This window comes from Aquila chrysaetos, chromosome 20, assembly GCF_900496995.4.
Source record: "Aquila chrysaetos chrysaetos chromosome 20, bAquChr1.4, whole genome shotgun sequence".
NCBI classification, from domain to species: domain Eukaryota; kingdom Metazoa; phylum Chordata; class Aves; order Accipitriformes; family Accipitridae; genus Aquila; species Aquila chrysaetos.
This window is the reverse complement of record NC_044023.1, coordinates 20,040,595-20,056,323: the sequence shown is the minus strand read 5'-3', so window position 1 is coordinate 20,056,323 and position 15,729 is coordinate 20,040,595. Positions and strand designations below refer to the sequence as shown.

Genomic DNA, 15,729 nt, shown 5'->3' with positions numbered 1-15,729 from the left:
TAGCTTTAGTCACTTTTATTGGTATAAACACCTAAATTGAGATCTAACAGCAAATAAGGATTGTGCTTGTCCATAATAACCTCAGCTGTGAAATCTACTCAGACACAAGACATACAACCTTCCACATACACAAGTTATTTGTCAGCAAAGCAGAATGCTGCCATTCTGAAACAATTACATACAGTAAAGGTTTTCAATATTTTATTAAAGAAAACAGTCAAAATGTACAAGTATTACCCAGGTTTGTAGATAACTTCCTATAAAGGCAGTAAAATATGAATTTCAATCTAGGTTTTAAAAACTGCTATAGTTGATTATTTTTAAAGTTGATATTTTAAAATCACGTTTCACAAATAGTTCTGAAATATTACCAAATGAATAGTGCAACAAGAAAATTGAAATTAGTTCTACACTGTTTGCATGTCAAGCAAAAAAGTTATAAGTAACTGCTTCAAATACTCAAACCATTTGAGAATGAATGAACCCAACAGCTCCTACCAAAAACTGACTTCTGACCACATTAGGAACGTCCTCTTCTTGTTCTTCACTTAAAATCAAATAATAATAAAACAACACCTCTTGAGGTCATCAAAAATAACTTTAGTATAAAATTGTCTTGGCCCTTATCAAATATTACATGAGTAAAATTGTTAAGCCTTTATCAAAACAGACAGGAATAGGGAAACAAACAAACAAAAAAATGTCATGGCCTTAATCCGTATCTGTTGGAATCATGTCTAGAAATGTTAGAATAAGCAAGACCAGAAACTCGGAGCCCTGTTTTGTTTTTAAAAACCACACAACCACAAAGAAAAACAGCTTCTTACTGCCTAAGGTTTGGGGGTGTTCTGCTCAAGTACCTGTTCCCATAGACAGCAACCTGTTATGTTCTGAAGAGAGCATACGCAAAATATAGAAAAATAAATAAAATAGCTTCTTACAGCCTAAGGTTTGGGTGCTGGGTGGTGGTTTAGTATGTCCCCCACAGGTCCCACTCTCTTGAGATCATATGCAGAAACATGGAAAATCACATCCATCTTTCTTTTTTAGAAAAAGAAAAGCCCCCCTACATCCCAAAGCTCTTGAGATCGCAAAGGATGGTGCCCTGGGTGCTCTGGATGCTTTGGCAGCACGGGAAGCGGGCTCGGAGACAGACCCTGAGCTCCTTGTTGAAGATGAAGCAGAGGATGGGGTTGACCCCTGCCTGGGCAAACGTCATCCAGACGGAGGTGGTCAGGTAGACCTGGGGGATGGAGCTGGCCTTAATGAAGACCCGCAGGTAGCAGGCCACAATGTAGGGGGACCAGAGGAGCAGGAAGAGCAAGGTGATCATGTAGAACATCTTGCAGAGCCTTTTCTCCATCTTAAACTCCTCCAGCACCAGCAGCCTCTTGATCTGGCTGTGGGTGGCCTGCCTTATGCCCACGAGGGTGGGCGGCGTGGGCCCCCTGCCGAAGCCGGCCGTCCAGTTTGCAGCCGCTTGGCCGGTGGCTCCCGGCCCGTGGAAGGTCCAGTTCTGGCTGATGGCCGGTACCAGCTGGGCCGGCTTCATCTTGCGGTGGCCGTGGATGAAGAAGAGCAGCTTGATGTAGACCAGGTGGGTGGCGGCGATGACGGCCGCCAGCATGAGCATGAAGCCCAGCGTGTCGTTGGCCTTGACGTAGCGGTGCTCGAAGATGCACTGCTCCTCCTCCCGGATGAACTTGTAGGTGCCCACGTCGAAGACGGGGGGGAAGGCCATGGCCATGGAGAGGGTCCACACCATGCACACCACGGCCAGGCAGGTCCAGCCCGTCATGCGCTTGGCGTAGAAGCGGTGGTGGGCGATGGCCATGTAGCGCGTGACCCCCACGCAGAAGAGCAGGAAGGCGGCGTGGAAGCAGAAGAGGACGGCCAGGAAGGCCAGCACCTTGCAGCTGAGGGGCCCGTGGGGCCAGGCGGCCCCGCTGCGCACCGACAGCATGACGAAGGGGAAGCAGGCCAGCGAGCGGAGCCCGTCGGCCAGGCAGAGGTCCAGCAGCAGGTAGTACGGGGCGCGGTGCAGGTGCCGGTCCTTGAGGATGAGCCAGGCGAAGAGCACGTTGCCCGCCAGGCTCACGCAAAGGATCAAGCCCAGGGTGGCCAGCTTCAGCCCGGAGGCGCTCAGCAGGCCGCCGGCGCTGGGCAGGTGCGGGCTGCTGCTGCTCCCCAGCTCGCTGCTGTTCGCCATCGGGTCCTTCCTCCTCCGCCTCCTCCTCCTCCTCCTCCTCGGCGCCGCCGCGCAGGCAGGGCCGGGGTCTCAGCGCCGCGGCAGCGTGCCGGGGCCGAGGGCCGCGCCGCCCGGCGCCCCCATCCCCGCCGCCGCCGTCCTCCCCCCGCCGCCGCCAACGCCGCCGCCGCCCCCGCCCCGGCCGCTCCGGCGACGCGGGGCGCTGCCGCCGCGCTCCCCGCGGGCCATGCGGATCCCCCGCCCCGCGGCCGCGCTACGGCCGCGCCCGCCGCCGCCGCCGCCCCATGAGGGATGCGCTGGGGGAGTTGGGGGGGGGGCGACACGGACGCACAACCGCGGAGCAGCGCGGAGCCACCCCCTTACCGCCGGCGAGCTGCTCCTCCGCGCCGGGCGAGGGGGCCGGGCGAGCCTGCGCACAGCGGCGGCGGCTCTGCCCAGCTCCCGCCGAGGACAATGGGGTAAATCCCCCTCCCTCCTTCTTCCCTTCCCTCCTCCTCCTCCTCCTCCTTCCCTCCGCCCTGCCCTCCGCCCCCCCCCCCCCCGCTCCGCGCAGCCCGGCCCCTTGCGGAGCGCGGGGCTGAGTCACTCGCGCAGCGGCGCGGAGCGGCGCGGAGGTCCCGCTGCCGCAGCGGGGTCGGGGGGGGGGGGGGGGCGGTACCGAGATATGGGGCTCGGAGGTATCCGGGGTGAGGGTGGGCATCCCCGCGGTGCTGCTGCGGTGTATAGCCGATGGATGTATCTGTCTGCACGGCACAGGTGTGCGCGTACGCCCGTATACACCCGTGGTGATACGTAGCGCGTGTGTCTATCGATCCGATATATCCGTGCGTCAGTGGCACACCTGTGGCACGCTCACCGATGCGCTTTTGCTAGATTTAGCCCTGCGGAACGGCCATTTAACGCTCTCTCTTTCTGCACGCAGGGGAGGCAAGTCCAGGAGCGCCTGTTGCAGCAGATTGTCCGGGCACGCCGTCCCTTGCTGGGGAAGGAGCTTTGCAGCAAGCTCGCGTGGCGAGTGTTTCAGCGTGAACATCAAGGAAAAGCTGCCTCTGCAAGTCAGGAGCCTGACATTTGGGGCCTGACTGGGGTTCCCAAGAACGGGAGGGGAGCTGGCAAAATGTTCCTAACCCACGTGGATGCTTTCTGCGTTTCTGCTTTGTGCAGGGGCTTACCACCTCCCAGGCTCAGTTGCACAGGTCCGGGCAGGTTTCTGTGAGCTGGGTAAAACACCTTTGGCCTGGCTAGCACAAAGCTTCCGCTGATGCACCCGTACTGTTGGTGCGGGTTTATAACGGGCAGTTTAATTAATGTAGGCCAGGGAGGCGCAGATCCTTGTCCTCTCTCTCCCGCTTTGCCATCCGTGAGTATGTAGGGCAAGGCCTCTCTGTGCGCCTTGTAAGGCACGCACCACCGCGCGGCCCTGGGCTCGCTGGAGATGCTAATGCAATTATCGTACTGTTACTGAGTTTCCTTCATGGCCTCTTGTGAAGGACACGTCTGAAATCCTTTTTGAGCATTCTATTAAAAGCCATCAGTAAATTCAGCGTTATTCCAGAAATGATAGCAATTAAATTGCCTGCATCAGCCCCAAAAGCGGATGTCAGTGGAGCAGCTTTTGAGTGGATCTTTCTGGCTGGTTTCAGAAAGTCTCGCTGTGTGTGGCGGGGGGCAGGCACCGACCCTGGTCGTGCCACCAGACATCCAGAGCAGCTCTGGTGAACTCCTGGCATTTAAACAGTGGTGGCACCAAAACCAGACTTTGGCCCAAAGACATGTTGAGGGCAACCTGTATCACATGCAGGACTTCGTTTGCCCATGGATCTGGTTTGTATCTGTTATTTATTGCTAGTGTTGGGAGAGCAAAGAAATCCTGAGAGGAAAAAAAAAAAAAAGCGGCAGATAATTGAGACTGCTTTTTGCTTCCTACCAGTACATCTAAGCTGTTTTCAGTTGTTAGGTTTCTCATTTGCACCAAAGTTTTACTGCGACAGAGAATTGCCCACGGGGTGTTCAGTGCTTTGTGCAATTTTCAAGGCGTTTCTCACATTCGTGCAGCGACTTGAGCGCCGGGTGCGTGATGTCCCCTCGGCAGCCCCGGCACCGGTGTCAGGAGCGATGTCTTTCTGGAGGAGCTGGGGACACCGCATGCCTCGCTTGCCCCTGGTGCAGCACGGGTCCGCGTTAACAACCTCTCCCACGGCAGGGTGCCAGCAGCCAAAGCGCTTTGCCAAGCACGAGTCCGAGGATCGGTTGTCCTTGGGGGTGCGTGGCTTTTCAGAGGACCAGAGGAGACCTCATGGCCCGTGTTAGCTCTCTGATCTCTGCCATCAAGTGAGCAAAAGGGAGTAACACACCTGCTTCCCTCCTCTGTGCCCGCGGGTAGGGTTTCTCCTCTCCCTGAACGCTCGCCAGCGCAGCTGAGCTGGCTCAGGAGCTGCCGTAATTCACTGCTATCTTGCCAGGCCAGCAGCAAGTCGCTAGCTCATCTTTCTCCCACCTGTAGCGCGGGGAGAGCCGGCAGGGAATGGTGTTTCATCCATCTTCCCAGGCCTGCTCCTCTGATGGAGCTCTGTAGTGCTATAGGCAGTGTGAGCCAGGAATTTGGGGCCGGCTTCCTTGCGAGGCTGGCCGAGAGGCGTGACGCTAAAGGAACAGCCAAAAGGAATGGAGAAAATAAGGGGCAGGTGGGGGGGGTTCATACAGTCTTCATGCAAGCAGGCTCCTTGCCTCCCAAAGGGGCTGAGATGGGGTTAGACCCGCCAGGCTAACTCTGCCTGTTACACTCCAGCCCTTGTTCTGATCTCCCTGCCAGGGGAAGAGCCCTCCCTGCCCCGTGCAGGCATGCCTGCACCTTGGGGTGCTTCACCTCTTCTTTGCGTCAGACCCGTCAGGTTCAACCAAGTTCCTTGCCCAGGCTGGGTCTCAGTTTGGACATTAGGACGGTGCCACATTTACAGTGTTCGACTAAAAAACGAGAAATGGGGTATTTTGTAACCCCTCTGCTTTTGCAGAGCTGCTCGAGGAGCTCTTCCAGGTTGCAGGGACTGCGGTGCCTGGGGAGGTGTCCAACGTTAAGAGTCAAAAGGAGCAGCAGGGGCTGCCCCGACATCCCCACAGCGAAGCCTTCGCCCTCGGCGCTGCTCGGCTCTGCGGTGTGCTGACGGGCGTCCAGCCCCCGGCCGAGCGGGAGCACCTTCGTGCACGGGTGTGCTCCTGGACACGGCACGGCACTGAAACGCTGGGCTCCTACCTCTGGTGCCCAGGCAGGGGCTGAAAACACTGGGTGTATTTTGATTTGGGCATAGCCGGACAAAAGCCAGATCCATCACAGCAGTCGTGGGGAGCAGGTAATTTCCAGAGATTGTAATGAGTGTGTTAAGCTATTTCCCTTTCTCACTATAATCACTTTCACAAAACAGGTTTAATGAAGAGCTATTCTCTGCTTACAAAATGGTGCTGCACAGGCTAGATGGGTTCCTCTGACCTTTCAATGTGCTTTACTTGAATTGGCTGCCTCTTCATGTTCTCCGCTCACTGCCTTGAACGGGAAAGACAGCTGAAATACAGACTCTTACAGCAAGTACTGTGGCATATTGCCGCCTTTCCATCAGTCACCAGTATTCTTCCCAAAACCGTAGCTATTTATTATTGGTGGAGGCATTTGTGTTCTTGTGTCTGGGAGCTCTGCATAACGTTTCTGGAAAGAGAAGTGACCTGTATCCGTGGTACTACTGTAGTAGAAATCAGTGTTATCTCTGGTGTGACATAAGGGAAGAAGTAGGAAATGTCTGGACGTGCCTGAAGGACAAACCCAGAGCCCCTCCGTGGCCGAGACGCCAGCGGCAAGCAGGACAGGTGAGAGCAGTCAGCCAAAACAATTTTGCCGTCACAGATAGTTCAGGCAAGGAAAAGTTTTCAGGCTTAGTAATCAAGGAGATGGAAAGGTCAATCTGGAGCAGAAAGGGATAACGGAGGCTTGGGTCGGATGCTGGCACAAGAAAGGTTTGGGTCCTCCTTCCCAGCTTCCTGTAATTCCCAGACAGCTGTCCGGATGACATTCGTTATTTGTGTTATCTTTGCACCTAACGGAGTGACTCAGGGACCAGGGTGCTACATAAGCAAAACAAAAAGCTGTCCCTTTGCCAAGGGAACTTAAAATCCAACCGTGAGATGGGAGAGAGAGACGATAGGAACCCTGGAGAAGGGGGAGGACGAGGAAACAGCAAGGCTGCAGCCTAGGGAATGGCATCGGTGTAACCGCGGCTATCACTCATCCCTGCAGAGAGAGGAGGGAGTGCAAGGAGATAATGAGGTAGGTTTGTGGGTGTTTGCAAGGATTGTGATAATACTTTGTGACAACAACAGAACAGAAGATGACACATTAAGGTAATGTTTGGGCACTGGCTAACATGAAAACAGTGTGAGAAGTTTTAAGTCTGCAAAATTTACAGTGCTACCCAAAATAACTGCTTTGCACAGGAGTCATGCTTGCCCTCTGTAATCGGGGCACAGCCATGGTATTATGCTAGTGAAATGAAGACAGATTTAAACCAACGCTGGGAAACCCCCACCCTACCTCTCTCTTGCAGAGGGTCCAGATGTCAGGTCGGGGATGGGGAACTGGGGACTGCCATCAGCCTGGGAAGATGCATGGGCAAGCAGAGGCCGGATCTGTGCCCAGCAAAACACCAATGAAGCGTTTTGGGTGTGGTTTTGTTCACAGAAGTATTAGCACAGTTGTGCAAAATGTACAGATGACACCAAAGTGGATGAGAGTATTAATGTCACTGTTGAATCCCGATTTCCTGGATGGCAGCAGAGGATCTGCAGGCAAACAGTCACATAGCTGCATCTATCTGGCAGAGAGGTATCTGACAGCTAGCTATCACATTTTTCAAGGGCTTATTCCTAGCTGTTTAATACTTCATATGCTCTCTTGGGGAGGGAGGAGAGAAGAACGGAGGAGTATATTTGGCACAGCAGGGAAGTGGACTCGGGTCTTTTCCATCCCTTAGTGCTGTGCAGTTGCAGAGGGAGAGAAAGCCTCCTTCCACAGCGGTACTAATCCTCCTCCACAGTGAGCTGAACGTTTTGAACTTGAACAACTCCTCTCATTTTTCCCCCATGTGATTGTGAGTCAGGCTGAGCTTCTCTATTCTTCTCCATAATTGAGTAGGAGATTATTTTGACTGGAAATAACCAGACACAGGTATCATGGCTGTGAATGCCTCCGTGCATGCCACTTGCTAAAAGTTCTGTAGCCTTCTGCAAAGGGAGCTGGTCTTTAAAGACTTTGCTCAATGGAGAGGGAAGAAAAGCAGAGGGGAAAAATAGCTCCTTCCTGCTCACTTCTATCACTGGCTCTGCTAAACTTAACCCGCTGAATTGTCGGTGACATGCTGTTCTTCAGAAGCAGCTCTTTTGAGGAAGAGCTCCCCTGTGACATGGGGAACAGCCACAGCGAGACAGGAAATATCCCTGACATTATGGCTTTCTACATCATGTAGTAGCCGCGATCCAGTCCCATGGACGTGCCGAGAAAGTTACGAAAAGCCATTCCTCTCAAATCTCCAGGGAAGCTCTCCAGGCACAGATTTTCCTGTTCCTTCTCTTCTTCTCTCCGTAGTTCCTTCTCACGGGATCCGGACCATCTGCTTGGGCCGCACTTCCCACCCCTCTGCGCTGGAGGCAGTGAGTGGCCGGAGGAGCGCAGGGCAAGGGAGAAGCGGGTGCAGCGCGAGGCCATGTCAGGGTGCGTGCCTTCCTCCGCTGCCGTGGCCGCTGATGCTGTGAGACACCATGCCCTGCCGGTTTCGGCTCTCGGTGGGTACCAGGGAGGTGGGTGCAGCCCCTCCTCAGGGCTGAGTTTTAGCTACGCGCTCTCCTCCTAGCAAAGCCGGATACTGAGGAGCATTTCACAGGATCAGGCTTTCTCCGGTTTGTACATAAGTGGGATTGCTTCAGGCTATTGAACCAGCCTGCTGCAGACTAGCCAACCCCAGAAGTTTTATCTGTGCTGTAGCAACCTCAAGCCGCTGCTGTTCTGCTTGTGTATCTAATGTCTCAGCTGCTTACTGAGGAGCTAATGAGCTTTTGGAGATACATGGGTGCTATAAACTCCTTAGGCCGGAGATAAGCAGCTTATTGCCGTTAGGAGCACTGCCAGCCCTTGGCTCTGCCGCTGTGGTGCTTCTCAGGCCCCAAGTTCTTCATTAGCAGGAAGGGTTATAACGTGTTGCAATAAATAAGTGTATTCCTAATTACATGCATACACACATGTGCTGCAGCCTGCTCCACGGGCTGAGGTAAAACCTGGCAGCGGGAGAAACGGGCACCAACAGGCTTTACACGCTGTGTTGTCACGTCTGCCTGCACGACTGACTTCAACCCTCACAAACTGCCTTCTCTGCACGGGGGCTGCCCCATCTCGTCAGTGCAGGGTGAAACCACCACCCTCGTCATGGTGAAATAGCCTTCAGCACCCAAAAGCAAACACACCATGGGCAGCATCAGAACACAAGGTGGCTGTTTTGATTATGAAACATCTTATTTCCATTGCTATCCTTTTTCTGCTTTTGGATAGAACTACTATGAACACCTGTCTAGAAAATTCACTGGCTAAAAAAAGAGGTAATGCACAACTGAAAGTTCATTTTCAAAGTCACTGTGAAAGCAGGTTTTTACTTCCTTAGTATGAATTCAGCCCTTGCTGTTTTCCACTCGCTGTCTACAGTGTCTGCCATCAAAAGCAATCCTGCTGCAGCTGGTCAACAGGCTGCAGTTGCTTACTAAAGGCTAAAGTGAGCCTTCAAATAAAATCTGCTTGGCTAGTCAAAGCATCTTCATCTTATTGTGTATTTCACTCCCCCCCCCCCCCCTTTTACATATTACCCAGGTATAAATTAGCCCAACAGCAGTCTTTCAAGGTGTAACTAGGACCATAATTTGGTATGCAGCTCTCAAATTTTTGTTTAGTAGCTCTGCTTGGAGCAGTTTTGGAATTACTCTAATTGTCGGGGAAAGTTATTTGAGGTGCTGGAAGTACCTTCTGATACCATCTTTTAACGTGAGTAAATAAAATCTGAAAGCTGATTTCTTTGCTGCTCTACTGTCCTTATATATTACCTTTCCTGTTGGTTTATACCTGTGCAGAGCTTAGACCGAAGCCGGAACTGCTCTCTTATTTTGGCACTCTGTGCAAATGGATATCCCCTCCTTGCCTGTGGCCCCTTCCCCACCTCCACAGCTGGCTGAAATGAAAGGATGACCAGTGTAAAAACCTTCAATGTGACTAAAACTGTGAGATTTAACAGTATCAGAGAGTCTATGAACACTAGTTGAATGCTAAATTCTTAGTTAAACGGGCGTTGTTTGTTTAGCTAAAGCCCTTGCCAGGGTGTTGGAGTGGGATGATAATCCAGCAGCGTATTCCGGTAACGGGAGCAGCGGTTCGGAGGTCAGCTCAAGGCTCTCCAGCACTGCTGAAGCAGTACAGACAGTTTAGTGCCATGTCTGGAATTCAAATCAAGCCATCGCCAGATTCATGTTCAAGGGCTGAAAGTCGCTAACTAACCCTTCTGTATTTAAATTACTTATTCAACAAAGGCGTCTTCTCGTCATTTAATTTTGAACTATAGAAATAGCATGTAAAAAGGTTTTGCAGTTTAGAAGTGTTCGTGGGTCTCAACCAACTTTGTAGGCTAAAAGTAAAGTGTGAGAAACATTTTTTACCATGCTATCCTATCAATTGAGCTTTTAAGGCAGGCTGATGAAAAGGAATCTATTATTTTAATAGCGTTTTCTCTCTGGTAAAAGGTCTTGCTAACTTACTGAAGCAGAGCTTGAAATAACAGATAAAAACTGTCAGAAAAGCTCTGATGTAGTTTGGAGCTGAGTGAAAATTGTGACCAAAATCTGAGCCTGATCAAACCCTGAGTTAAATGCCAAAATGCCCCAGGATTCCTCGGATCATCATGCAAGCTGTTAAGGATAACAAACAGCTTATTTGTTTGGGGTTGGGTTGGTTTGTTTCTTAGTTGTTCCTTTTGTGCAAAGGGTTTTTCTTTGGGAGGATTGGGTGGTTTCATTTTTTATTTATTTGGCCTTTTGCTCTTGTATTTTACCTAATAAAGTTCACTTCAGTGATGCAGGGCTGATGAGGGAAAACCTCCCAGAGCTGTGTTAAACCTGAAGTCTTCATACCCGAGAGGAGCAGGGTATGGGCTTTTGCTAAGAACCAACAGGATTTCACATTGTTTATGATGTTGAAAAAAATGGTTGTGGTTATATGCATTGGTTATATGCATCATACAAAAGCCTTGTCGAAAACCTCTGTATATCGTTTGAGTGCCAATTGGATTACCTTTACAATAAGGACACGATGACTGGGAGGATTGTGGAGAGCTGTACGATTTTCATCCATGCAATCCTTGAGCCCAGCCTGGGAAACAAACCTCATCTGCCAAGTTCTGTAGGGCCATTTCCAGCTTTTCTTGAAGGAGGGACCCGGCTCTGCTACCAATAAATAAAGTGGGAATTTTGACACTGATTTGAAAGGAAGCTAAACAGAGCTCCATGAAAAGGGAGCACTAGCATGCAATGCTGTTTTTCTTTTTTTCTTATTAATGTAACTAATTAAATGTTTGTATTTTTTTAAGCACTAACTGGGTTTTGATGGTCGTTTAGAGACTTTGAGAAAGTCAATAATTGTGATGAAATAAGACTGTAGACTCCAGAACAAAGTCCACATGAAATCCGTGATGTTGCTAGGATACAGCTATTAGTATTTTCAGTTGGCTGGGGTATTTTTTTGGTGTGGTTTTTTTAATAGAGTCGGCCTAACCTCCCTTACAAACAGTAGAAGAATACATGACTGCCTGATCCCATTTACGTGATGCTCCTTCAATTTGCAGTAATGAAGCCAAACTTGACCCATCAGTTGCAGCCGCTTTTATTTGTGAAGAAGAAACACAGAGAGTAATTTTGACCTGAGCTAGAGGGAGCACATTTTATCCGAATCTTGATATTTTTTTTTTAAAAATGATGTGCAGGGTTTTCTCCCTGTGGGTGTTATATTGCTGAAGTTAGTCTCCCTCTAGTGGTTTATTTCCAGAGGGGCCCTTGGCTTTACTGACTTGGACGGGTACCAAATTTGAGTGTGATGGCAGAAAGTTGAATGGCCCCTATGAGCTGAACTGTAAAGCAGCATTGAGCTCATAATTTTTAAGAGATAGGCATAAACCCTATACAAATATTATTTTCTGCGGGTTTTATATTTTAGAATTTAGTTATTGTATACAGTATCAATAGTAGATGAGGCTTTCCATCCCAGGCTTACTCTGTGGTACAGGCTAACATGGTTTGCTTGGTATGTAGGATGTGACTCTTGCACATTGTTTCCTTCAGATGTATACTGGGATGCCTGTAAAAAAAAGATCAGTATTTAAGCTCATATTCCACATCAAAGCCAATGCCAGATGTGGTGCCAATAACATTCTTTTTGATTTAGTATAGCACAGAATAGCATTGTGGATGGTGCTATTTTGGGATCCCCATGTTTGGGGAAGCGATATCTAAGTGAAACACTCTGCAGATATTTTACTGGGAAATAAGGAAAAGCAAGCTGTTAGGAGTTTGTTTCCAAGATATAACTTAGATTTGAGGTCTGACAGGTTTCTTCCATTTATGCCCCTGACCCCACCTTTGCTGGGCATCTCTTTCTTTAGCACGTAAGATAGCTCCAGTGCCTTACAAGCGTGGGGAGTGGGAAGGGGGAGGGATGAAGGCAGAAGCCTAGTATCCAAAGCTGAGTGAGAAATTCAAGTCTCCTAATACCCGATGCATGGACTGGATGCTGAGTTAAGCCGGTTCAGCTCCCCAAAGATGGCTAGGTAAATAATAAAGATCTACTGTAAAGCATATTGAAGTCAATACATGCCTTTACTTAACTGAAAGGGGCTTTGGATGAGGCTCAGCCTTCCTTCACAAGTGATGGTAACCCAAGAGAGCTGTGATTCTGCAGTGCGTCAAGGATCCTGGAAAGACTGATGTCTTCCCAGCTAGTACACTAATGTGAGGTAGCTAGAGGACTGGTACTGCCTTCTTCATGGTCACATCTGGCAGAAGTCTGTCCTGTGATTTGCTTTTTCATATACCAGAGGAGCTATTTGGCTTTGGGTTTTCCTTTATAAACTGTAATAGAGAGAAAGCCTGGAGAAATTTAGGTTCACCTGCCCCAGAAGTTAGCAAGCTCCCATCCCGTTCTCACAGGCCCCTGGACCCGGAGGTTATGAGATGCCATCGCCTTCCCGTGAAGCCTTTTACAGTATGTCCAGTTATGTAACAACTTGAAGGGTAAGCCCTTACTTTTGCTTGCCTTTTACTTAATGCTCAGCTTCTATTGAGCAATCGGGAATCTTGATCCCTTGGGAGACTGCTTAAAACGCTTTCCTTTGGACACTGCTCTGTAAAAGCCGCACAGCAGTTCCCATGACAGTGATTTTGGAGCCAATTTTGTCTTTCATTTTTTTGTTTTCACTTTTCAGGCTGAAGTTTCCACACAGTGTCCTGGCCAAAGCTGATTTGATTTTGGTTTATAGCTTGAGCAAGAACTATTCTGTTATTTTTTTTTTAATATAAAAAATATGCATTGACTCCTAGCATGTGGAACAAAATTCTTGCACTTTTTAACAGCTCCACAGCTAAAAAAGCAGTAGTACAAATTCAGTATTCACGTGGTCCTCTCTGAGATTTGTTCTAGCATCACTCACAGACAGAAAGTTAATAGGAGTCCTATGTTTACAAGGAGGTCATGGACACTTATGGGATGCCCATGAAGGCATGAACTGGCTTTACTTTTATGTAATTGTACAGATTTTTTTTTTTTTCAGACTTTCACAATGCACATGTAGGAACTTTTTTAGTAAGGAAGGAAAGGATCTAGTTGAACCACACTTCCTTTTGGACTAGTGAATGGTTATGCCAATTGTACAAGCTAAGGAAAGGTTTCTCTGCTTGTTTGACTTTGGTAGGTTCATGCATTTGAAGGACAACTTCAACGAACGGGAGCTTGCAGGAACCAGCTGTGTGAGGGGCCTCCCCCGCAGAGTGGTGCTTGGTACTGTGCAGGAAACCTTCTGTCCCAGGCAGGGCTGGACTCAAGCCTGCGAGAAAAACAGGCGCGGCGAGCCAGTTTGTTTTTAACAAAACGAAGTTATGCAGTATCATTTAGTTCTGACATGTTCCCACTATGCAGCAAATGAAGAACTCACTAAATACAGCATATCTCTGGCCATATCATTTGAATATAACTTGTTTCCATGACAACCTCTGCTTAACAGCTTGGCTGATATGAAATCATTCCTAGATGAGGGAGCTTTTGCCAAAAGCATTGGGATTCAACAATTTAATACCACGTTTTAGCTTTTAAAAAACATTTATTTAAGCCACTGGAAGCAAATATCAAGTAAAATCCCTTCAACCTCACCTCTGCTTCGGCTCTCGGTTGATCAGTTTATCTTCCTGGGAACCTCTCAGAAGCAGCTCTTGTGTTACTTAATATGCTTCTGAAGTCCCAGGCAGTGTTTCAAGAGCAAGTGATCGTGACACCAGCGTTTGGTAGAGAAATCACATTTCATGGCTGTTGGCTCAGCCTGCGAGGCAGCGGGGCAGCAGCTGGGCACAGCAGCCAAGGCTTGTGCTCGAGCCATCCCTCAAGTCTGGGAAGGTTTATGCTCCAACTAGCTCTGCCTTGGAGTTAAAAAGAGGAGCTTTGGCTGGAGAGAGGTCTAGCCCAACATTCCACATGGTTCATTTTGTGTCAGGAGCACTGAACAAACAAACCCAGGTTATCTATTAGATGTTTTCTAAGGTGCAGTACCTGCTGCCTCGGAAATAGCTGTGGAATGCTTCCAGGGTGGAAATGCAATATGACTGCTCATACAGGGCTTGTTCCCTTCCTCCCTTCCAGGTGCTACATTGCATTGGAATATAGCTAAAATAAGCCTAATGCTTTCCTAATATTTCTCACGTACGCAGGCTTTGCAGTTGCCACAGTGATGGTACACAGCTGTCAGTGGGAGAAAGGATGGTCCTGAAGGTTTTAAGAGGCAGTCCACCCCTTCAAACTGCCGTTGCTTTATATCGCGGGGATTCCCTGCACTAGCTGGGAGCAGGGGCTATGGAAAAGCTACCAGAACAGGCAAATAACATTTCAAGCACATATAACATACCCATTGCTGTCAAGATTTTGGGATCAGCAAGGATTATAAGAGTAGGGATTTAAATCTCAAATAAAACCATGGAAAGAGTTATGAAGTATTCATTGTTTCTTCTGGCTATAACATGCCTGCGTCAGCTCTAATTAGCCCAGTGTGGAGGGACTTGGGCCTTTGCTGTGGCAAAGAGGTTCAGGTGCCTGAAAGTGGGTGCAGACAAGCAGTGCGAGGAGCACAGAACAGGGCAGAACAGTATTTCTCACTTCAGGTTTTTTGGTTTGTTTTTTTTTTCTCCCAGTTGTTACCTGGGAAAATTTCAGCTGTTACCCATCTGTAATCAGCTGAGCTGATCTACCAGCTGAGTCCTGCTCTCGGCCACAGAGTCCTGCTTTATAAGGCCTTAGCAGAAAATTGCCTGTTTTCCTGGAGAACTCTGCAAGCAAAAGGAGGATGTGGCTGGGAGAAGGTGTAAGGAATGGAGCCATAAGCCCCTTCTACATGGTGAGCTTTAAGCAACTCATCTCACCTTTGCACCATCCTGTAGCACGGGACTGCACCATAACACGGTTTGTTTATGGTAAATCTGCTTGAGAAGGTACAAAAGCACAAGAGCTGGCATCACCAGGGTTTCTTTTAAAAGGAGCCTTCCAGATATATGGCAAATATCAACAAAACAAATTTTTAATTAAAGCCCTATAACTATCTCTCTGATAATGCTAATAATTTCCTGGGATTTTTAATCTCGGAACTGATTTCATTCAAGGTGTGCTGGCAGCACAAGGTGGCTAAGCAGAATCGGGATGCTGTTCTTGTGATCGTTTTTCCTTGTGAGATCCATCTCGGGAGACTCGGTTTTGCCTCTGTGTCACGACTTCTGAGAAATCTCTGTAGGCAAAAGATGCGCTAATTCAATACATCCTGTGATTGCCCTTCCTCCACAGCCAGATTAATTTACTGTTAGTTGAGATTCCCACAGCGTACCTTGTGCCACTGTGAAGCCTGGCATTTACCCATGTAAACAAGAAATAGAGGGAGGCTTTACATGTCTCATTTGGAATAATGATGCAGACTCTACTGCCTGGTACTCACTCCATGTCTCGGAGGTGTGGGGGTTGTACTTCTATATTGTTTCTTGCAGCTCAGATTGTTTATAACAAAGTAATTTTTTTTTGACCTGAGCTATAGTGTTTTAAACGATGAGCAGCTCCCTGATAATGGAATCTGGAGTTTTTCACTGAAGCGTGTGGTTCCCATGCAGGTGCTGGATACAAAGTTAGTTTTTGCAGTACAGTCTGGTGGGTTTGG

At 48.9% G+C, this 15,729-nt stretch overlaps 1 protein-coding gene across 1 annotated transcript; it reads right to left on the bottom strand.

Moving 5' to 3' along the window:
- Positions 1 to 2,360, bottom strand: GPR27 (G protein-coupled receptor 27). The gene has a single exon (XM_029996308.2). It carries the CDS (start codon positions 2,207 to 2,209, stop codon positions 1,067 to 1,069), a length of 1,143 nt encoding a protein of 380 aa, XP_029852168.1. The 5' UTR covers positions 2,210 to 2,360; the 3' UTR covers positions 1 to 1,066.
- Positions 2,361 to 15,729: the final 13,369 nt, after the last annotated feature.